Consider the following 24,518-nt stretch of genomic DNA (forward strand, 5'->3'; position numbering starts at 1 on the left):
GGTGGTTCTCAATCTTCCTAATGCGGTGACCCCTTAATATAGTTCCTCCTGTTGCGGTGACCCCCAACAATAACATTATTTTAATTGCTACTTCATAACTGTTATTTTGCTACTGTTATGAATCATAATGTAAATATCTGATACGCAGGATGTATTTTCATTCAGTGGACCAAATTTGGCACAAATACCCAATATGCCCAAATTTGAATACTGGTGGGGTTGGTGGGCGGGGGGGAGTTGTAGTAGCTGGGATTTATAGTTCACCTACAATCAAAGAGCATTCTGAACTCCACCAACAATGGAAATGAACCAAACTTGGCACACAGAACTTTCATGACGAACAGAAAATACTGGAAGGGTTTAGTGGGCATTGACCTTGAGTTTTGGAGTTGTAGTTCACCTAATTTCAGAGAACCCCGTGGACTCAAACAATGAAGAATCTGGACCAAACTTGGCACAAATACTTAATATGCCCAAATGTGAACACTGGTGGAGTTTGGGGAAAATAGACCTTGACATTTGGGAGTGGTAGCTACTGGGATTTATAGTTCACCTACAATCAAAGAGCATTCTGAACCCCACCAATGATAGTATTGGGCCAAACTTCTCATACAGAACCCCCATGACCAACATAAAATACTGTTTTTGAATGGTCTTTGGCAACCCCTCTGACACCCCTTCACAACCCCCCCCCCCATGGGTCTTGACCCCCAGGTTGAGAAATGCTGCACTAGACCCGCTATCCCTGTGTCCAGGTGCTTTTGAGAGCAACAGATCATCCCCTGCTCCTGACCTGCTGGCTACCGTGAGTGAGTCCTCGCAGCCCTGCAGAGTCCTCTTCAATGCGTCCCATTCCTCACTGATTTCCTCAAACTGCATCAAGATCTCCATCGCCTGAGCCGGGTGTGTGTTTGCCAGCAGCTCTCCTTCCTGTTGCAGCTCAATCAGCCGGGGCTCCAGGACCACCAGGGCAGCTTCCATGGTGGAGAGGCGTCTCTGGAGGGAGAGGACGCTGCCCAAGTCACCGGTGTTGTACTGAGTAGACTCAACAGCCTTGCGCTTCTCCCGGATCTGGGACTTGATCTCATTGCATTCCAGTAGGTAGTTCTGGATCTTTAGGATGGAGTTGAGATGGTCCTTCTTGTGCTCCACCAGCTCGACCACCCGGTTCCACCTAGGAAACCATGGGAAGACGCATCAAAACAATGTCAAGTCAAGTTCACCAACAGCCTCTCATTCCTGGTAAGCTGGACCTGCCTTGGGGTAACTAGAGCAGGAAATCCTGCACATACCATCAGAGTTGAGCATTTTTGCCACCTTGACACTTCCAAGGACTTTTGTTCCAGGTAGCATTCAGTTGCCCTAGGTTGAGAAATGCAGAACCTACTGAGTTTGGGTTCTGCACTTCTCAACCTTGGGCATTGGTTTCACTTCAATCTCAGCTCCCCAAAAGAAAGTAATGGCAGACATAGTGGGAAAGAACCTGCGGTTGTTCACAGCCAGTATGTTTACCATCTTCCTCACAAACAGGGTGCCATCCCTTCCTGGCCAGAGGCAGAGGGATCTCATGGCTACTCAGAAAAAAAGTGTGAGTCAGAAAGATGGTTTCCCTCAGGATCGCAAATGGTCAATTTGGTACCATGATGCTGGGGTCTAGGTCAAAATGAGGGCTCCCTGATTGCATGTATATGCATGTGTATGAACTCCTCCGCGAGTAGTGACATCTAAATTTTCTATTCTATTCCATTATTATTATTATTATTATTATTATTATTATTATTATTATTACAACATTAGTACACAGCAAACAAGATCACTATGCTGGCTGTTGTGTTGGGTCACACATCGGACACTTTGCAAGTGTCTAGGACTGTATGATGTATTGGCGAATAATCCGTGCAGTTCTACGAAGGGTGGCCTTTTGCAGTTGGCAGATGGTAATCTTGTCAGCACCGATTGTGCTTAAGTGCACACTAAGGTCTTTAGGCACTGCACACAGTGTGCCGATCACCACTGGGACCACTTTACCAGCTTATGCCAGAGTCTTTGCAGTTCGATCTGTAAATCATATCGTGTCAGCTTTTCCAGTTGTTTCTCTTCAATCTTGCTGTAGCCTGGGATTATTATTGTTTACCATATTTATATCCTGCCCTTCTCAACGACATAGCCCTGAGCACACTTCTCATTTTGCATCCATTTTGGGGGTTTTTTTTTTTCATTTCCAGTCCTACTGATTTTAATCAAATTTCAATGAATGTATATGCAATACATCTATATAAATAAAAATGTAATGATCGTTTGTGGGATTAACAGAACTCAAAAACCACTGGACAAATTGCCGTCAAATTTAGCCACAAGACACCTATTAACCCTTGGAGTGACCATCACTAAAAAAAAAAATGATTTTGTCATTTGGGAGTTGTGGTTGCTGGGATTTATAGTTTACTTACAAACAAAGAGCATTCTGAACTCCACCAATGATGGAATTGAACCAAACATGGCACACAGGACTCCCATGACCAAAAGAAAACACTAGAAGGGTTCGGTGGGCTTTGAGTTTGGGAGTTGTAGTTCACCTACATCCAGAGAGCACTGTGGACTCCAACAATGATGGATCTGCACAAAACTTGGCACAAATATTCCATATGCCCAAATGCACAGATGGAGTTTGGGGGAAATAGACCTTGACATTTGGGAGTTGTAGTTACTGGGATTTATAGTTCGCCTACAATCAAAGAGCATGATGAACCCACACAAGTGGGGCAAACTTCCCACACAGAACTCCCATACTTAAGGCCATCCAGTCCAACTCCCTTCACCAGGGCAAGAAAACGCAATCAAAGCCCTCTTGACAAAGAGCCATCAAGCCATAGATATAGATAGATAGATATGATTCACACACACACAGATATAGTATCATAGATTTGAAAGAGTCCCCTAAAGAAGGATAATTATATGTTGCATGTTCCAGAGTAGGCAAACCAGACAATCTCTACATCAACACTGACAAAGAAACAACAAGAAATACTGTTTACCCACAAGCATAAATAAATTACATATATTAGATACCAACACTTTCTAATTATTTTATTTTCCAGATCACCAGACTGGGCCACAGCAATGCGTGGCAGGGCACGGCTAGTATAATATAAAATGCAGCAGACACCAGCACAAAAAGCCCAAAAAGGAGGACAGCAGCTCCACAGTGAGAATCTAAAAAAATAAGATCTGTGGGGCCAGAGGATCCCAGAAAAGTGATGAAATTTGCCCAAAGCTCCAAGAGGACACTCTGGGGCAAGAAATGGCAATGACCCTTGGGGACTATGGAGGCCTATGTTACTATTCCCTGAACCTTGCTGTTTATAATACCACAGGAGACCCTCATTGATTTGAAGGGGTGCTCAGCAGCACAAGCAAAGACTTCCTGCATTGGGTCAAATGCACCCTCTTCTTCCTTCAATACAGACATCAAAAGGGATTTTAGACAGACCCTCCATACCTGCTGTTCAGGTGGTCCTGGCAGGACCGGACTTCAGAAGAACTTGGGTGGCCCCCATCGACCAACTGCTGCACAATCTGGTTGACATCTAAAATCCGACCCATTAGGCTGTTCATCTCTTGGTCCAGACTTTCAAACCTGAGTAGAAAGCAGATGTTGGCACGTTAGCATTCCAACTACATTTACCTCCAATAACAACATTTAGTTATTTATTTTTATTTACAGTATTTCTATCCAGCCCTTCTCACCCCGAAGGGGACACAGAGCAGCTTACAGAACATACATTCAGTGTTGATTATACAATTAACAAGGATAGACAACAGAAACAGAGGTAAAGGCAGTTTTCTCATCATATTTCCGGCATCTTGGAAGCTGTGCTCGACTCCGGCCACAGGGGGTGCTGTCGCTCTATCTTCCAAGCCAAGGAGCTTTCCTCCAATATATGTCCTTGGGGACACCTTTAATTACCTCCTCGCAAAAAGTGGTACCAATTTTATCTACAGGGAGCCCTGGTGGCGCAGTGGGTTAAACCACTGAGCTGCAGAGGTTGTTGGCCGAAAGGTCTCAGGTTCAAATCTAGGGAGCGGTGTGAGCTTCCACTGTCAGCCCCAGCTTCTGCCAACCTAGCAGTTCCAAAACATATAAAATGTGAGTAGATCAGTAGGTATCACTCCGGCGGGAAAGTAACGGCACTCCATGCAGTCATGCCAGCCACATGACCTTGGAGGTTTCTATGCACAATGCCGGCACTTTGGCTCAGAAATGGAGATGAACACCAAACCCCAGAGTTGGACACGACTGGACTTAATGTCAGGGGACAACCTTTACCTTTTACTATTTTATCTACCTGCATTTCTGCTTTCAACCTGCTAGGTGGGCAGGTGAGCTGGGGCTAACGGTGGGTGCTCACCCTGACCCAGGGTTGAACTGCTAACCTTCCGATCGGCAGGATTTTTCCTGCAGCACAGCAGTTTAACCTGCTGTGTTAAGCCCAGCCTTATCTCATGTAGGAGAAATCCTTTTCTGACTAATGTGTCTGCACACACACTCAACTCTGTTCCTAGGATTTCATGGATAGTATCGTATAACCTCATCCACTGCAGACTGAATGCCCTATCAACCCAATATGCTGATAACACTATGTGAAACATGATTTTTCTTCCTGGGTTACAAATGCCATTTCCTAATTGGTTTTATCAATTTATTCAACTGCAAAAACTTTGTTTGGTGGAACATCCTGCAGCACATTTTGTGATAGTTTTTCAATGAATGTCTCATCAAGTCTCAACCAATTAGACATAGTTTGTGGCAGCCACAAAACCAAAATTTCTGGCATAATAACTACTTTAAAAGTAAGTTCTGCACAATTAAACAGGAAATAAAACTTTTAAACTAGGAACAGAAATCTTTTAAATTTTGTTACATAAAATGGTAAAGGTTTCCTTTGACATTAACTCTAGTTGTGTCTGACTACGAGGGTGGTGCTCATCTCCAATTCTAACCCGAAGAGCCGGCGTTGTCTATAGACACCTCCAAGGTCATGTGGCCAGCATGACTGCATGGAGTGTCGTTACCTTCCCACCGAAGCAGTACCTATTGATCTACTCACATTTGCATGTTTCGAACTGCTAGGTTGGCAGAAGCTGGGGCTAACAGTGGGAGCTCACTTCTCCCCGGATTTGAAAGACTGATCTTTCGGTCAGCAAGTTCAGCAGCTCAGCTTTCTAACCCACTGCGCCACTTAGTTACATAGTAAAGGTACAGGTTTTCCCCTGACATTAAGTCCAGTCGTGTCCGATTCTGGGGTGTGCTGCTCATCTCCATTTCTAAGCTGAAGAGGTTGTCCATAGACACCTCCAAGGTCATGTGGCCAGCATGACTGCATGGCACGCCGTTACCTTCCCACCGGAGCACTACCTATTGATCTACTCACATTTGCATGTTTTCAAACTGCTAAGTTGGCAGAAGCTGGGGCTGACAGTGGAAGCTCACGCCGCTCCCTGTATTTGAACCTGTGACAACAAGCTCAGGAGCTCAGAGCTTTAACCCACTCTGTCACTGGGGACTCAATTTAGTTACATAATGTAATATATTTTATTTCACACATTATTATTAGCTTTAAAAGCACTCTCAAAGGTGCTGAACCCTAATGCCAAAATGTGATAAGCCCATGGATAGATCCTTTAAAATCTACAGTATAACCTAAAGTAGATTCATATCTACTTGTGTCGCAGTGGGTTAAAGCTCTGAGCCACTGAAGTTGCTTACCAAAAGGTCGCAGGTTCTAATCTGGGGAGTGGAATGAGCTCCCGCTGTTGGCTCCACTTTCTGCCAACCTAGCAGTTCAAAAACATGCAAATTTGAGTAGATCAATAGCCACCACTCCAGCAGGAAAGTAACAGTGCTCCATGCAGTCATGCTGGCCACATCACCTCGGAGGTGTCTATGGACAACACTGGCTCTTCAGCTTAGAAATGGAGATGAGCACCAACCTCCAGAGTTGGACTTAATGTCAGTGGGAGACTTTTCCTTAGATTCATATTACACAGACACAGAAAACACAGATCGTCACAGTTCTCATAAACTGTTATGTGCTGACAATTTACAAGAATGTCAAGTACACAACCCAAACTTTAAAGTTCCTGCTCTGAAGGACCTCTTGGATAGCATCTCCTTGGAATGGGACCCAGAATTCCTGAGCCCACTTACCGGTGCTGCACCACCTCAACATCTTCCAATTTCTGGGGAACGTCCATCCGGTTGAGCCACTGCTCTTTTTCGTCAATCCAAACTTCGCAGGCGTTAACCTCACTGAACATGTGGTAGACGGCCAGGGCATCTTGCAACCACTGGCGTCGCAGCACAGCCACTTCAACCACTTCCCCATACAACTGCTCCACCTCCACAATGCGGATCTGCACATCTACCAACTCATGGTATTCAGGCGCCAGAGCACCCAGTTGCTTGCGCAGGGCCAGGACAGCTGTTCGGTGCTTGTCAATCTCATCCACCACTCCTTTATGTTTCTTGACCAGAGATTGGGTGGAGTACTCATCATGGCCAAAGTCATCGCTGGACACCAGCCGGTAGGTGTCTTGCAGCCAGACCACTAGGTCTTCAGTATCGGCACTGAACTGGTGAAAGCTCAGGGCCTCTTGCAGCTTCTGGAGGTGTGATGACGAGAGTTCTTCCAGCTTCTTCCAGCGCAGGCGCACCTCCCGGATCTTCTCTTGGATGTTGATGGGGCCAAAGCGTTTCCGCAGGAGGATCTGCTCCCCTCGCCTCATGGCTGTCTGTAGCAAGGAGCGCCGCCCACCCAGCTCACCCAAAAGGATGCTGTGCTTGCTTAGCAACTTGGCTACGCTGTTCAGGTCCTTGCCGTAGCCTTGTGAGGAGGACAGAATGCTCTCCTTCTCCCGTGCCCAGGCTTCTGCCTCTTCCATCTCTTGGAAAAAGGACCACAGTTGGCGGGAGGCCTCTAACTCCTTCCGCCGCTTGGCTGCCAGCTCCTGTAGCTGCTCTAGGCAGCTTTGGACGTGGTTCACCCGGTTGCAGATGATCTGGGGGTCACAAGGTTGGTAGCCTGGGCAGAAAGAGAGAAAAAAGTGGTGGTGGTGGAGGCAGAAATGGGAAAAAAGCAAAAGGGGAAGGCAAGGACAGCCTATACTTGCACACACACACACAACTCCATTCCTAAAATTTCTAATTTATTTATTTATTTATGGCATTTGTAGCTCGCCTTTCTCAGCCTTACGGCGACTCAAGGTGGCTTACAGAATTGGCAGAATTTTATGCCATACATTCATAAAAGTACAGTTAAAAATATTCACCCTGATATTATAAAAACCATAAAAGTCAGCTGCATTAAGAACACTACTGATCGAAAGATCATGAGTTCGAAGTCAGTGAGCTTCCGACCATTCTGTGTAGCTTGCTGTTGACCTTTGCAACCCGAAAGACAGTTGCATCTGTCAAGTAGGAAATTTAGGTACTGCTTATGCGGGGAGGCTACTAATTTAACTCATTTACAACGCCATAAAAATCTCCAGCAAGCAAATAAGCAAAGAATGAGGAAGTACTCCATCAGTGTCTCAAATGAACAGTGAAGCGGCAGCTCCCCTGGTGGCCAGAATACCCTCATGAAAGCTGGAAAGTTAAATAGCCTCTGTCTATATATGTTGTGTGTCTATGGCATTGAATGTTTATCATATATATATACACATTGTAATCCGTCCTAAGTCCCCTGCAGGGTGAGAAGGGTGGAATATAAATACTGTAAATAAATAAATAAATAAATAAACATATCATCACCAGTGTCATCCTGTTAAAATCATTATCCAGCAGCATTGTTTAGCCATTCCTTATTCATTTTTCCAATTTCATAATTATTTATTCCGCTGCATTTCCATATTTTTACTCTTTTTCTGAAGGTCAAGAGGGAGGGGGCCAATCTAATATCCCTAGAAGCGAGTTCCACAGCCGAGGGGCCACCACTGAGAAGACCCTGTCTCTTGTCTCCGCCAGGAGCGCTTGCGAGGAAGGTGGGATCGAGAGTAGGGCCTTCCCAGACAATCTTAAATTCCTAGATGGTTCATAAGGAGATATACGTTTGGACAGGTAAGCTGGGCCAGAACCATTTAGGGTTTTATAGGCTAAAGCCAGCACTTTGAATTGTGCCTGGTAGCAAACTGGCAGCCAGTGGAGTTGGTGTAACAGAGGAGTATAAAGCCAAGATGGCTGAAAGGATGACATATTTTTCACATTTACCTTCTAACTCTGAGAATTTGAGGGCTGCGACATTGAGGGCCTGCACACGGTCACTCTGTGCAGAGACGTCAGCCTCCAGGTGGCTATGCTTCTGTAGCAAGTCCTCCACTTCCAGAAGGTGTTTCCCAAAGTCCTTGGATGCCAGCTGGGCCTGGAAGGAAATGGGCAGAAAGAGGGATGAGGAACCCTTCCAGGGTCGCCCAACTCTCAGAGGCAGCTTGTGGCATGACAAAGTGAGGAGCAATGTGTGGGCATTCTAGAAGCCCCCCCCCCCCCGAATATTCAATATGTGTTCTGTGTCATTTTACTTCCCTGTCCCCCAGATTCCCTAATTACAAGAACCCTTGCAAAATCAGTAAAAAATGAGTTAAAATAAACAAAAGAAAATGACTGTTTTTGACCAATGGCAGGCTTTTAAAATATGGCATCACCAAGAACTTCCAACAAAAAGTTTAGGCCTTCTGTGAAGAAGGTATCTATCTACCCCCTTTTTCTGTCTGCTGCTTTGTTATTTGAAAGAAGTTATGATTAGAAACATCAAAAAGAGAAGGAAAATACAACTTCTCAGTTAAGTTGATGCAAAACCAGCCTGTTTCCTTTGAAAGGGACACCAGTGCAAACAGCCATGGTAGGTGGTTCCAGAAAAATTACAATGGCATGACCAACTCTCTTAGTTAAGTTCCTCCAGACCAGTGTTTCTAAACCAACTAACTAACACACTCCTTCCTCTGTCATACACTGGAGCAGTGGTTCTCAACCTTCCTAATGCTGTGACCCCTTAATACAGTTACTCCTGTTGTGGTGTCCCCAACCATAACATTATTTTCGTTGCTACTTCATAACTGTAATTTTGTTACTGTTACGAATTGTAATGTAAATGTCTGATATGCAGGGTGTATTTTCATTCAATGGACCAAATTTGGCACAAATACCCAACACCCAAATTTGAATACTGATGGGGTTGTGGGGGGGGGGGGTGATTTTGTCATCTGGGAGTAGTAGTTGCTGGGATTTATAGTTCACCTCCAATCAAAGAGCATTTCGAACTCCGCCAATGATAGAATTGGGCCAAACTTCCCACACAGAACCACCATAATCAACAGAAAATACTGGAGGGATTTGGGAGGGACTGACAGTGATTTAGGGGAGATGTAGTTCACCTACATCTGTAGAGCCCTGTGAACCCAAACAACAATGGATGCTGCTGGGCCACTCTCAGTACCACATCATGCAGGCGCTTTTCCCCCTGCCTTGGACTCGTTGCTGAGAGCCTCCCTCCAGCCTCGCACGCTCTCCCTTGCCCATGCATGCATACTACGCTGCCATGCCTGCTCTCCCCTCCCCACTTGGAGTCTCAGAAACAGCCCTTCCATTGGCTGAGAGGCCACCTAAAAGGCCGGCCAATCACAGCAGAGAAGGGCTTTTGGTAGGAGCATTCGCCGTCTGTTTCCAAAAAGGAAGAGAAGGACAGGGGGAGAGATCTTCAGCTTTCTCTGCCAAGACCATCAGAAATATGTGTTTCCTTATGGTCTTTGGCGACCCCTCCAAACCCTCATCACCACCACCCCCAAAGGGTCCCAACATTGCTCCAGACCAACACTTTGGAAAGTTACCTCATTGGATTTCAACTGCCAATATCCTACAGCTAGCATGATCATTGACCATGCTATGTGAGGGATTGAGGAGTTATGATCATTTTAAAAACCTTTTTAAAAACCAACCCTGCAGTATATTATTGTTGGGATGCGTTCCTTGATCTGGATAGGGTAGATCATCAATACTCCCCTCCATGCCCTCACCTGCATTTCATCCATCCAGTCAATCATGTAGACCATCTCCTGGAAGATCTTCTGAAGGGCCAAATTCTGCTCCAGCCGAGCTCGCCGGGCACTGACCAGCTCTGTCAAGAGCCCCCACTGGCGCAGCACATTGTCTTTCTGCGCATTGATCCGCTTGCTGTCATAGTAGCTCTCTGACTCCATCTCTTGGGCCAACTCCACCACCACCTGGATGCGCTCCTGGTAGGAGGAGATGTCTGCCTCAATGGCCTCGTGCTTCTTCATGGCGGCCTCCACCGCAGGAAGGTCATAACCAAAGTTGTCCTGGGAAGCGAAGTGAAACAAAGGGGTGAGGAGGCGAGTCTGTCAGATAGGATCATGTAACAGCATGATGAGAAGCAGGTGAATTTGCATTGTTTTCCATTCACTGGCTAGAAAAACAACAAAAACCCTCATCCTGAGCTGGAATTCAAAGTTCCCTTCCCACCCTTTGTAATTCTTTCCTTTACTTCTTCCACATCTGCACAACAAGCATTTGCCTTCTAGTTACCTGAGAGACGAGTCGCTGGTTCTCATTCAGCCAGGTTTCTCGCATGATAGCTTTGTGGTCAAAGCGCTGGGCCAGCAACTCCAGCTTCTCTTGCCGGATCAGCTCATTGCGGAGGGCCACCTCTCGCTCATGTTCAGCCTTCTCCAGCCTGGTCCAGGCCTGGCAAGAGGAGAGGGAATAGCAGAAGAGAGAGAGAGAGGGTGAGCGGAATGGGGTGGGAGGAAGAGAAATGCAGGCTTCGGCATTTCTTTGCAGGCTTTCCATTCATGTCTCTGATGAGCTGACTGCCTACATACCAACCCTGCCTTTTGATCCAATCTCCCACCTTGTTGATGTCAGAGATGCTCCTTCCCTCCTTGGGGATGTAGAGCTTGCGGTTGTTGGCTCGGAGTTTGCTCTGGATGGAGAACAGCAAGACCTCCAGGTTCCCCTTTTCCTGAAACCTGTAGGCAATAAGCAATAAACAAAAGATCAGCCTTCCAGAGGGCCAGCTTCTGCTTGTGCCATCATCAGACTCATCCAGGGGGGCCCTGGTGGCGCAGTGGGTTAAACCGCTGAGCTGCTGAACTTGCGTGGTTTAAATCCGGGGAGCGGGGTGATCTCCCGCTGTTAGCCCCAGCTTCTTCCAACCTAGCAGTTTGAAAACATGCAAATGTGAGTAGATCACTAGGTACTGCTTCTGTGGGAAAGTAATGACACTCCACACAGTCATGCTGGTCACATGCCCTTGGTGGTGCCTATGAACAACGGCTGCTCTTCAGCTTAGAAATGGAGGTCAGCACCAACCCCCAGAGTCAGACATGACTACACTTAATGTCACCTTCAGGATGATATGGGTAGGATACAGATGTTGTCAATAAATAAATAAATTAATTAATGTCAGGGGAAACCTTTACCTTTACTATACAATATATAATTATTATATTATTATATTGTATTACATTATAATATTATGATCAATATTATATGTACCTACAATATATTATATTATTAGCATAGCACAATATTAGTATTTTATAATATACCACTATTTTGTTGTTCATTCGTTCAGTCATCTCCGACTCTTCGTGACCTCCTGGACCAGCCCACGCCAGAGCTCCCTGTCAGCCGTCACCACCCCCAGCTCCTTCAAGGTTAGTCCAGTCACTTCAAGGATGCCATCCATCCATCTTGCCCTTGGTCGGCCCCTCTTCCTTTTACCTTCCACCTTCCCCAGCATAATTGTCTTCTCCAGGCTTTGCTGTCTCCTCATGATGTGGCCAAAGTACTTCAACTTTGTCTCTAGTATCTTTCCCTCCAGTGAGCAGCCGGGCTTTATTTCCTGGAGGATGGACTGGTTGGATCTTCTCGCAGTCCAAGGCACTCTCAGAACTCTCTTCCAACACCACAGCTCAAAAGCATCGATCTTCCTTCGCTCAGCCTTCCCTAAGGTCCAGCTCTCACATCCGTAGGTGACTACAGGGAATACCATGGCTTTGACTAGGCGGATCTTTGTTGCCAGTCTGATGTCTCTACTCTTTACTATTTTATCGAGATTGGACATTGCTCTCCTCCCAAAAAGTAAGTGTCTTCTGATTTCCTGGCCACAGTCTGCATCTGCAGTAATCTTTGCACCTAGAAATACAAAGTCTGTCATGGCCTCCACATTTTCTCCCTCTATTTTCCAGTTGTCAATCATTCTTGTTGCCATAATCTTGGTTTTTTTGATGTTTAGCTGCAACCCAGCTTTTGCGCTTTCTTCTTTCACCTTGATTAGAAAGCTCCTCAGCTCCTCCTCGCTTTTGGCCATCAGAGTGGTGTCATCTGCATATCTGAGGTTGTTAATGTTTCTTCCAGCAATTTTCACCCCAGCTTTGCATTCATCAAGCCCCGCACATTGCATGATGTGTTCTGCATACAAGTTAAAGAGGTTGGGTGAGAGGATGCAGCCTTGCCGTACGCCTTTCCCAATCTTGAACCAGTCTGTTGTTCCGTGGTCAGTTCTGACTGTTGCTCCTTGGTCCTTGTACAGATTCCTCAGGAGAGAGACAAGGTGGCTTGGTATGCCCATCCCACCAAGAACTTGCCACAATTTATTATGATCCACACAGTCAAAGGCTTTAGAGTAGTCAATGAAGCAGAAATAGATGTTTTTCTGAAACTCCCTGCCTTTCTCCATTATCCAGCGGATATTGGCAATTTGGTCTCTCGTTCCTCTGCCTTTTCTAAACCCAGCTTGAACATCTGGCAACTCTCGCTCCATGTCTTGCTGGAGTCTTCCTTGCAGGATCTTGAGCATTACCTTACTGGCATGAGAAATAAGGGCCACTGTACGGAAGTTGGAGCAGTCTTTCGCATTTCCCTTTTTTGGTAAGGGGATATAAGTTGATTTTTTCCAATCTGATGGCAATTCTTGTGTTTTCCATATTTGCTGGCATATGGCATGCATCACCTTGACAGCATCATCTTTTAAGATTTTATACAGTTCAGCTGGGATCCCGTCGTCTCCTGCTGCCTTGTTGTTAGCAATGCTTCTTAAGGCCCATTCAACCTCACTCCTCAGGATGTCTGGTTCTAATTCATTCACCACACCGTCAAAACTATCCTCGGTATTATTATCCTTCCTATACAGAACTTCTGTATAGTCTCACCACCTTCTCTTGATCTCTTCAGCTTCTGTTAGGTCCCTGCCATCTTTGTTTCTTATCATACCAATTTTTGCCTGAAATTTACCTCCAATGTTTCTAATTTTCTGGAAGAGGTCTCTTGTCCTTCCTATTCTGTTGTCTTCTTCCACTTCCATGCATTGAATATACCACTATAAGGGAATATTATTAGTAATATTACATGCAATATAGAATATACAATTATTATATTGTATTATTATTAGTAGTATTATATTGTATTACATTATACTAGATAAAGGTAAAGATAAAGGTTTTCCCCTGACATTAAGTCCAGTTGTGTCCGACTCTGGGGGTTGGTACTCTTCTCCATTTCTAAGCCGAAAAGCCGATGTTGTCCGTAGACACCTCCAAGGTCATGTGGCCAGTAAGCCTGCATGGAGCGCCGTTACCTTCCCGCCGGAGCAGTACCTATTAATCTACTCACATTTGCATGTTTTTGAACTGCTAGGTTGGCAGGAGCTGGGGTTAGCAGCAGGAGCTAATGGCGCTCCCCAGATATGAACTGCTGACCTTTTGGTCAGCAAGTTCAACAGTTCAGTGTGCCACTGGGGCCTTACACATATATTAAATTAATGTTGGACTATGTTTCTGGAGATGAAGGTGCAAGTTACTGCTCAGCCATAGAAATCCATTGGGTGACCTTGGCTGAGTCACACACTTTCTGCTCCACAAAACCACACTGTAGTTTTGCTTTAGCTTTACCATAAATCAGAAACAACATGAAAGCACACAACAATGATGCATTCCTTGTACTCCTAAAAAGGTTCTTCCCTCCACCACTTCCTTTGCTGCTTCATTTAGGGAAGTCCCATCACCAAGCCTCCATCTCCCCACTGTCTTGCTGCAGCACTCCTTGCCCATCCACTCACTTCACAGGCTTCTCTAGTGTGCAGAAAGCGGTGAAGGCTTGCAACTGCTGTTGGACACCAGCGAGAGAGTTGGCAAACTTCTGGTTGCTGATGATGGCAATGGTGAGCTCGATCCACTCCAGCAACTCACTGGCCAGGGACTCATAGCGCTCAATGATCTTCTCAATCTCCAGGACTTGATCTAGCACCTGCGTAAAAGGAAGGGCATAAGCAAGTTGCACATCCACAGCCAGATTGGGACATACATGGGAAAAGAAAGGGATGTGGAAAACGTCTCTTAGGTGTTGGGGATGGAAAGATACAAAGAAAGAGGGGTTCATATACTCAAGGTTTTTCTTACAAAACCCATCCTCCCAGCATCCTCCAACTTGAGCTTCTTATTCATTCAGCTGGAATAACGAAGCTCCCTCAATTATTTACATCACGATAACTTCCTCCATTAGTAGCAGTTCCTTGGTGGATGGCAATCCTCCTCTGCTAATCACAGAAGATAGCAATTTATTTCCAAAAATATTATTGTCACCACATGAGTTTTAGCTGGATATCAACTCTCTCAGCTGTGTCTATGAAATTTACTGAATCGCTGTAAGTTGACTCAAAGGATACATACATACTGTTTGTCTTTAATTCTGAAACACATTTTTCCCCATGTAAACATCTGTAAAAATGGGGTGAGTCAATAGAATCATGAGTAGCTTTTTCCCTGTTGGTGGTACTGAAATGTTTGTGTGCGTGTTCTGTTACAAGCTGGGCCTGTAACAGCTGTCTTTTCTGTAGGACGTATACTTTAAGCCCAGCGGGAAGCCAGGGTGCCTCAAAGAGAGGTTCTCAGGGATTTTTCTGAAGTAATGGTCTTTAGAATCTTTAATGATACAACAAAGTCTTTATTATGGAACAAACAACAAATCTTCAATGGTTCAAACAACACTTCAAGGCTTTCTTAGTCGAGCCCTCAATGAACTGGTACCTGACTTTAATTAACTGTACTTTCTCTGTAGGAAAAAAAAACCCTATTTAACCTCTACCAGGCTGTTTACTATCTATGCCTCATCGGTGTGGGTCCTACTACCAATTCCAAATGCATCTGGGTATCGAGTAGACCTACCAGCCGAGGCTTGTAGATATTTCAGATGGAGTTCCATGGGTCTGTAGTGCTGTCCTCCCTCAGAGAATTCTTTGAAAACTTCAGGGCTGTTGTCCCTCTGATTGCTGTGAGGCTGAGAGGCTGTGAGCTCTCAGCCAGAGCCTTGGGACCTTTTCCCTGGAATTTCTGTTTCCCCAGATGTTCTTGAGAAAAGAAGGTTTTTTTACGGGACGAACTGGTCTACGTCCTATAGTTTAGCTTCCTTATGTGAGACTGCCCAAAAAAATGGCTCCTTTCCCTCCCAGAGCCCTGAAAAAGGGGTGGAACCAAAGCTTAATTATGATGGACAGGAGGCCTACCCTATGACTGCAAACAGAGAACAGAAAGAAAATAAAGTTGGAGCTCCTGGTACAGCCATACCAGCACAGTGCATCTTACAGACAACACATCTAGAGCGGGCTATTGGGGCGGTAGATGGATGAGAACATCTAAAATTCCAGAATCCAAACCAAAAATACTCCATTGTGCATTTTGAACTCCAATTTCATCACGTAACAGTCATCACTGCATCATAGTTGCATTTTTGGAGTGCCAAAAATAATACATTTGTTTCCTCACATAATAGTCGCACCCCCATTTGAGGCTCGTCCTTCCTTCTTTCTTCAAAGGCAAACTATAAACTGAGGTTACTAAAGCTCTGCTTTTCCTTCCTCCCTCCGAGGCCTTAAGGCAATTTAAATGTCCTTCATTTTTATGTCCTCGTGTTGAAATGTTGTTTTATCTTATGTTTAATTGCCTTATTGATTTTAATGCATAATTATATGCTTTGTTTAGATTTATGATTTGGTTTTATATATGTGAGGCATTGAATTTTGCCATTATTTGTTGTAAACCGCTTTGAGTCCCCCCTGGAGTGAGAAAAGAGGTACATAAATACAGTTAATAAGAATAATAATAATAATTTAGACTAAGCATTCTAAATTAGCACATATTGTGTTCATTCGGTCCTTCTTGAGTGACAACTGAGTTTCCTACAGGTTGTTGGTTCTAGACAACTACCCTGGAGAGCCACCACAATGCCAGGCAGAAACAGCACGGCTTTCTCAACAACAGAAGAAGAAAGACCTCCTGCTTGTGCAAAGAGTGTTGGGACTACTCTTCTCCCATTTGAAACTCACCTTCCCGATCCTCTTCCCTTCTACTGCCAGGGCCTTCATCTTGGAGAAGTAATGGTAGTAGGAGACGACATAAGTGATGATGGACTTCTCGTCAGGATGCTCCATGTTAACATCTGCAATTGCAGACAGAGAGATGAGGATTTGAAAGGGAGCAGATATGGAGTCAACAAATGAGAGCTTGGTGCATTCACCCTGGAATGCATGTCAAGTAGAAGATGGAAAGAAACCACAGGCTTTTGACTGAGAACATTGGGCAAAGAGTTGAGAAGATTGGCATATCCAATTACCTTGAAAGGCGATTCTGCGCTCTTTTGGGTCAGAATCTTGGTTTGTGGAGGGAAGTGGTGGGCAAAGTGTGCTCTCTGAGCAACACATCACAGGATGCATGTACATTGTAGAATATTGCAATACAACACCACTTTTTATCTGCCATGGCTCAGTACTATGGAGTCAGAAGAGTTGCAAGTTGGTGAGACACCAGCACATATTGGCAGAGAGGGGGGGGGGGGAACCTTTGTAAAACTACAAATCCCATGAGTCCATAGCATTAGAGCCATGATTGCTAAAGTGATGCCAAATAGCATAAATTCTACAGTATAGATCAGTCATGGGCAAACTTTGCTCTCAAAGAAATTAAAGGAGAAGAAAGCTCGCAGCTTGAAACAGTGCATTTGTATCATCCTCCTCTCCTCAAAAGAGGATGCTGGGGATGCTGGGCACAGTAGTCTGGAAGAGAGTGTGAATATGCTATTGTGTGTTTTGTTTGCTGGGGCAGTCATTTCTGCACATGCCCTGAAACATCTTTTTGCTTTTTTGGCTTTTTAGATCCTTCTGCTGTGTTTTTCAATGTTTTTATGAGTGATGGTCCCTCATTGGCCTGATAGGTGTATTGTGCCCAAATTTGGTGTCAATTCATCTAGTGGTTTTTGAGTTATGTTAATCCCACAAACGAACATTGCATTTTTATATATACAGACTAGCCATCCCCTGCCATGCGTTGCTGTGGCGCAGTCTGTGTATATGTGTTTTGTGTGTGTATATATTTGTGTATATGTGTATATCAATTTTATCCTAGTGCATTTGGCCCACCCATTGTGTTCTATTTCTCTATCATGTTATTTTGTAATTCTTTATTTTATTCTGTTATTTCATGTATTTATTTTGATGGTATTTTCTGCTTCTTTGTATTTTATTGTGCTGAACTGTAATTTTGGGCTTGGCCTCATGTTAGCCGCTCTAAGTCCCCTTTGCGGAGATTGTGGTGGGGTACAAATTATTATTATTATTATTATTATTATTATTTGTTTGTTTGTATATATGTGTATGTGGTTTTGTGCATGCATTGTAATGTATTTCTTGTTTTTTGGCCTTTTAAGTCTCTTCTGCTGTGTTTTTCAGTGTTTTTATGAGTGATGGTCACTTGGTGGCCTGACAGGTGTATTGTGCCCACATTTGTGTCAATTCGTCTAGTGGTTTTTGAGTTATGTTAATCCCACAATTATGCTGGGGAAAGTGGAAGGCAAAAGGAAGAGAGGCCGACCAAGGGGAAGATGGATGGATGGCATCCTTGAAGTGACTGGACTGACCTTGAAGAGCTGGGGGTGGTGACGGCCGACAGGGAGCTCTGGCGTGGGCTGGTCCATGAGGTTACGAAGAGTCGGAGACGACTGAACGAATGAACAACAACAATCCCACAAACTAACATTACATTTTTATTTATATAGATTAATCTTTTCAAAAACCCGCAAAACTGCAAGTCTGCTAAAAGCGAACCGCGAAGTAGCGAGGGAACACTGTATTCCCAATTTGCTTCTCACACGATAAATAATAATAGAGGTCATACTGTGGTTGCTTACTAGACTTAACCTTTGGGTGAAGATTCTAGAGATTTCTGCCAGGAAATTAAAAAAAAGTGGATAAGCATAGAGATAATATGGCAAATCAAAATGAAGCTGGAGGCAGAGAGATGGATGGGTGGAAGGAGCGGGTTTCTTTCTATCAGATGTCTAGTTCAGCAGACAGCGGATCAAATCCCTCGCCTACAAATGAGGAAAGCGTGGCCTGGATACAGGGAGTTCCACATCACAGCTGGGCGGTTTGCACGTCTCACATTTCATCCAGTGAAGGAGGGATTCCAGAAGACGGCTCAAGAAGGGAAAGGACGGCAAGGCAGGCAAGCAGGAGGGAGTGAAATGGCTGGCAGCGGCAGGAGGAGGAATTAAAAGCCAGCGAGGCAGATTAAAAGGCGGCCTGATTAGAATGATTAGATTAAAACCAATCAGATCATGGCAGATCAGGGAGATGTGATTAGAGTAAGGAGCTCACAGCAGGCGCTGCGCACATACATACACACAAACACACCAAGAATGCCAAAAGGCAAGCGAGAAAACACAGAGGAGAACTCCTCAACTGAGCCTTGGTAAGCAACTGAGTGTTCCCCAAAATTTGGAAGTCTCTTTTTGTGCTGGAGATTTCTATAACAGTGCTCTGACTTACAGAGAACCTATGATTGGATTTTCCTGACTAGATGTATTCAGAGGATATTTGCATTTGGGTTGTTGTAGGTTTTTCCGGGCTATATGGCCATGTTCTGGAGGCAATTTTTCTCCTGACGTTTCGCCTGCATCTATGGCAAGCATCCTCAGAGGTAATGAGGTCTGTTGGGACTAGGAAAAATGGGTTTATATATCTGTGGAATGACCAGGGTGAGACAAAGGACTTTTGTCTGCTGGGGCTAGCTGTGAATGTTTCAGCTGATCACCTTGATTTGCATTCAATGGCTTGGCAGCGCCTGGGGGGAATCTTTTGTTGAGAATGATTTCATGTGCCTCTGAGGATGCTTGCCATAGATGCAGGCGAAACGTAAGGAGAAAAACTGCCTCCAGAACATGGCCATATAGCCCAGAAAAACCTACAACAACCCATGGATTCCGGCCATGAAAGCCTTCGACAATACATTGATATTTGCATTTGTCGTTTTTGAGGTCACCCAGTGGTTGCAGAGGGATTCGAATTCTTATCTCCTGGAATCCAAATCTAAATCACTGCACCATATTCACACTCCCTGGGACATGTAGTCCAAAAAGAGAGAGGAAATTTCCCAAACTCTGGACCCACTTTGACTTTATGTGTCTGAGGATCCTTCCACAGTTTCCTAGGTCACATAATATAAATTCGACCCCAATGCAACCATTCTTAGTCACACAGAAAGCATCTAGAAACCACTATAGCAGTGTTTCTCAACCTTCCTAATGCCGCAACCCCTTAATACAGTTCCTCATGTTGTGGTGACCCCCAACCATAATATTATTTTCATTGCTACTTCATAACTGTAATTCTGCTACTGTTATGAATCATAATGCAAATATCTGATTTGCAGGATGTATTTTCCTTCACTGGATCAAATTTGGCACAAATACCCGATATGCCCAAATTGGAATACTGGTGGGGTTTGGCAGGTGGGAGGGGAGGGGATTGATTTTGTCATTTGGGAGTTGTAGTTGCTGGGATTTATCATTCACCTACAATCAAAGAGCATTCTGAAGTCCTCCAATGATGGAATTGAACTAAACTTGGCACACAGAATTCCCATGACCAACAGAAAATGCTAGAAGGATCTGGTGGGCATTGACCTTGAGTTTTGGAGTTGTAGTTCATCTATATCCAGAGAGAACTGTGGACTCAAACAATAATGGATCTGGACCAGACTTGTCACAAACACTCAATATGCCCAAATGTGGAGTTTGGGGAAAATAGATCTTGACATTTGGGAGTTGTAATTGCTGGGATTATAGTTCACCTACAATCAAATAGCATCCTGAATGCCACCAATGAGAGAATTGGGCCAAACTTCCCACATAAAACATCCTGACCAACAGAAAATACTGTGTTTTCTGATGGTCTTTGGCAACCCCTCTGACACCCCCCTCGCAATCCCCCAAGGGGTCCTGACTCCCAGGTTGAGAAACACTGTACTATAGGAAGAGAGAGTAGCCTGCATGTGTAACACAATTCTTGTCCTCTGGAACACTTATAGACCTCAAATATCAGCCTTCCAGGTGTGAGCATACAGAAAATATACTCCAATGTTAATCTCCATTTCTTCCTCACTCATAACTATATCCTGTTTCTATAAGCAGTGGAACTCCAACAGAATTGGACCTTCCTGGCTTTAAATAGGAATTGCTGCCAAGAATGGAACATCCCAAGTACACGTTCTCCTGTCTCAAAGCAGCTATAGATAGGTTCTCCTCCTGTTCATCACTCAGCAGGTCAATTGAGGACATTACCTTCTGGATCCAGCAGTTTGGCAAGGCCCAGCTGTTGCTCTGCTGTGTTGAAGGCCTGCTGGAGGTTGTAGGCAGCATTGGATTTGGTTAGCTTCCTGAAATCAATGACGTCCGGCCTGCGGAAGGAATGAGAAGGCCATACCTGAGAGAAAAGGTCCCAATTCTCTTCCTGCCCATATTCCCTCTGGCTTTGTTATAACAGAGAGGGGTGGCTTTAAATCACAGGTGAGGTAAGGACTTCCAGATGCTGGAATACAACTCCCATGACCCTAGGTTGCACAGAGTGAGGGATGCTGGGAGATGCAGTCCATTGGCATTTGGAGAGTTCCATGATTGCCACAACTGCTTCAAACAAACTTCTTACTGTGCTTAATCACTGTTTGTAACTCCAGCCCTTAGTGCATGCATGCCTTTCAGATTCCTCCCTCATTCTGATGAAATCAACTTTATGGAGAGGGTAAACTGATGTGACAAGTTACATTTCTGCTCCACACTCTCAACACACCATTAGCTAGAGACCTGAGCTGCTTGTGGAGACACTAGTGGTGTTTCTGTCCTAGACTAGCTAAGAGACGGATATTGTGTCCCTCTTAGGGAACTACTGGCATCGATAATCAAACCCAAACTCAGCCTGATACAATTGTGCCATAGCAGCCTTGGCCCTTCTTCATACCTGTGCTTGTGGATGAGGGCATTGAAAGCTAGCCCGTCCCTCCAACTGGTAGTGAAGTTCTGGATATTGACTTCGGGGTACCTGAGAAGAGAAGGATAGTTACAAGAAAGCAAAGCAGGTATTCCTGCAACTTTATATTGAAGTGATCATCCTTCACCATTTCACTCAAACCAAATGGCAAAAGGTAACTTGGAGCAACGTAATTGGGAGCTTAGGGAAATGAGTGACCCTACTGACATGGGAGAATGTTCCTTGGTCAAAACACTTCTAATATTTAATTCTATTTTGCTTTACTTGTAGCAAGCCACCTTGAGTCCCAAACTAGGGAAAATATGCAATATAAATAAATAAACAACAATATTCCTTTGCTTTTACTTTTCATGCTCACCAAAGTTGTTGCTGGGCCCCCAATTTATTGAATTAGTGCAAAATCTTTTTACCAACTTTGGATGTAGTTTTCTGAAATCTGTATGATGCAGAACTAGAACTTTTCACCATGAAATATTAAGGTTTGGAGGTTGATGTATCAAATGGTGGCTGGTGGCTCTTAAGTAGTGAATCTATTCCATCAAAGGAGCTGTCCAAAGTTCTGAACTTAGTTAAGGCCACTTTTCAGCACCTTGGAGCACTCCTTTCAAACCTGGATGAAAACATGGCACGAATTTACCATGCCACTGACATGGGAACTGCCCATTACCATTGGTCATATCATTTGTGTTTTATTTCTAAACTGTAATATGAACTGGGAAACGATGTTTAATAAAGTAAAATAGAACAAAGAGGCAAGTGACTCTGATCATGATGGGAGAGGGGATCCAGAGAGGTTGCACTCAACTGCCCACTGACTAAAGACTCAAGTCTGTAGTTGTGCTTCTGTTGGCAAATCAGTCACTGCTACCATCCTAAAAACCCTGCTTACCCTGCTGTCTTCATTTGGCACCAGAGCAGCAAGGCATCCTTGGCTGAGCGGGTCTCTCGGTTGTCTTCGGTTTCAATTTTAATCACCTGGATCTGAGAAGGAGCCATGGGGAAAGACAGAATGGCAAGAGTCCATGCCTACCACGCCTTCCTTCCCACCACAACCCTGCCATCAAAATCTGGACTGGTGCAGGCTCCAGGAGAGGCAAAATAATAGCCACAGATCTCATGGACTTCTTGGAGTTTCTCTTTGTGGGCTCAACAAATGACAGGAAGGCACATGCAGCACCACACCATGCTCCCCATTTGTCCCTTTCAGCCTTACCTGGAACCTCAAGATGATGGTCCAGATCAGGCCCAGCGTCAGACGATGGTTGCCATCAACAATGTCATGGGAGCCCACATTCTCCAGGTGGACTCGCTGCTCCTTCAGGAACTGCAGTGCCTTGTCCACGTTTTCCAGGGAGTGGATACGCATCCGGCCACGTGTTGGCTTGGGCTTCCAGGAAGGACAAGAAAAACTGGAGTGAAGTGTACCCAAGGAAGCATATCTCATGGTAATTTCTCATCTTGACTCTACCCTTGATTCCACCCAGCCTTCTCCAATGAAGGAGAACTTATCACCTTCTGAAGAAGTCCACTCTATTGTTGGATACAGTTCTTCCTAATATCGCCCTAGGGCTGAGAGCGGCGGTTAATAAGTGCAAGTAATAAATAAATAAATAAATAAATAATACTACGCAGACTAAGCTATGTATCTGGCTTTATGGAAGTGGCCCCTTCTCCCTTAGAAGTAAGTGCTAGATGTCTTCTCCAGCAGCCAAGGGTATATAAGGACACAAACACATACACCACTTACCAACTGCTCTCCAGACAGAACTTCCAGCAGCTTTGTCAACATGTAGCCATCCCGCAGGTCTGTGTAGAGGTCATTGATTCGACAGGAGACTTGGCTCAGGTGAGAGTTGACCCACTTGGTGAAAGTCTTCTTCTGGACAGCATCTCGTTCATCTGCCAGAATTTCAGCTTGTTAGGTGACACCCCACACCCTTAAGAACACCAGGGAGAATCCAGGTATCCAGAATGCAGCTCTCTTGTGAAACACTCACGGCTTTCCTTTGAAATGCATCGGAGGAGACAACGGAAACCCTCACTGGATTAAAATGCTGTCTCTAATCCAATGAGAATTAAAGTGCCACCTACTTCCTGGTTTTTGTTTTCCCCTGGAAGGATGTCTTATAGTTATAACCTATAAAGCCTCACGGTTGACAGTGTTTCTCAACCTTCCAAATGCCACAACCCCTTAATACAGTTCCTCATGTTGTGGTGACCCCCAACCATAAAATTAATTTTGTTGCTACTTCATAACTGTAGTTTTGCTACTGTTATGAATCATATTGTAAATATCTGTAATGCAAGATTATTTTCATTCACTGGACGAAATTTGGCACAAATATTTGATTTTGAGTCCCCCTTGTGGGGAGAAGGGTGGGATAGAAATGCACTAAATAAATAAATAAATAAATAAATTTGTCATTTGGGAGTTGTAGTTTCTGGGATTTATAGTTCATCTATAGTCAAAGAAGATTCTGAACTTCACCAATGATGGAAACTTGGTACACAGAACTACCATGGCCAACAGAAAATACTGGAAGGGTTTGGTGGGCATTGACCTTGAGTTTTGGAGTTGTAGTTCACCTAAATCCAGAGAGCACTGTGAACTCAAACAATGATGGATCTGGAGGAAACCTGGCACATATACTCAATATGCCCAAATGTGAACACTGGTGGAGTTTGGTGAAAATAGACCTTGACATTTGGAAGTTGTAGTTGCTGGGATTTATAGTTCACCTACAATCAAGTAGCGTTCTGAACCCCACTAACAACAGAATTGGACCAAACTTCCCATGCAGAACCTCCATGACCAACAGAAAATACTGTTTTCTGATGGTCTTTGGTGACCCCTCTGAAACCCGCTCACAACCCCCCCAGGGGACCTGACTCTCAGGTTGAGAAACGCTGGCCTAAAGGGATAGGTTATGACCTATTCAGTCCCATACTTCCTGGATTCTGGTGATCTCATGGATTGATTAAGCTGCCCACATTTTGAGCCTGCCCACATTTTTAGATCTTTTAGGGAAGCCCTTCTCGCTATCATGCCACCTTTACAGGAACATCTGGTGAGGACGTCTGAGAGGACTTTCTTGGTGACTGTTCTAGAGATCTTAAACTGGGACTTTACCTTTA

General features: G+C 44.5%; 1 protein-coding gene across 1 annotated transcript in view; it reads right to left on the minus strand.

The window, feature by feature from the left end:
* Positions 1-24,518, minus strand: part of LOC137094902 (spectrin beta chain, non-erythrocytic 4-like) — a 109,899-nt gene that overhangs the window by 75,601 nt on the left and 9,780 nt on the right. Inside the window, exons 3-16 of the mRNA XM_067460854.1 lie at positions 23,131-23,282; positions 22,597-22,770; positions 22,273-22,364; positions 21,354-21,434; positions 20,681-20,796; positions 16,392-16,504; positions 14,130-14,317; positions 10,920-11,037; positions 10,595-10,753; positions 10,066-10,368; positions 8,267-8,417; positions 6,209-7,082; positions 3,500-3,637; positions 794-1,174 (exon numbers count right to left, since the gene is read on the minus strand). Of these exons, the coding sequence (XP_067316955.1) occupies positions 794-1,174; positions 3,500-3,637; positions 6,209-7,082; positions 8,267-8,417; positions 10,066-10,368; positions 10,595-10,753; positions 10,920-11,037; positions 14,130-14,317; positions 16,392-16,504; positions 20,681-20,796; positions 21,354-21,434; positions 22,273-22,364; positions 22,597-22,770; positions 23,131-23,282 (3,040 nt within the window). The remainder of the gene's footprint in view (positions 1-793; positions 1,175-3,499; positions 3,638-6,208; positions 7,083-8,266; positions 8,418-10,065; positions 10,369-10,594; positions 10,754-10,919; positions 11,038-14,129; positions 14,318-16,391; positions 16,505-20,680; positions 20,797-21,353; positions 21,435-22,272; positions 22,365-22,596; positions 22,771-23,130; positions 23,283-24,518) is intronic.

Source organism: Anolis sagrei, chromosome X (assembly GCF_037176765.1).
Source record: "Anolis sagrei isolate rAnoSag1 chromosome X, rAnoSag1.mat, whole genome shotgun sequence".
NCBI classification, from domain to species: domain Eukaryota; kingdom Metazoa; phylum Chordata; class Lepidosauria; order Squamata; family Dactyloidae; genus Anolis; species Anolis sagrei.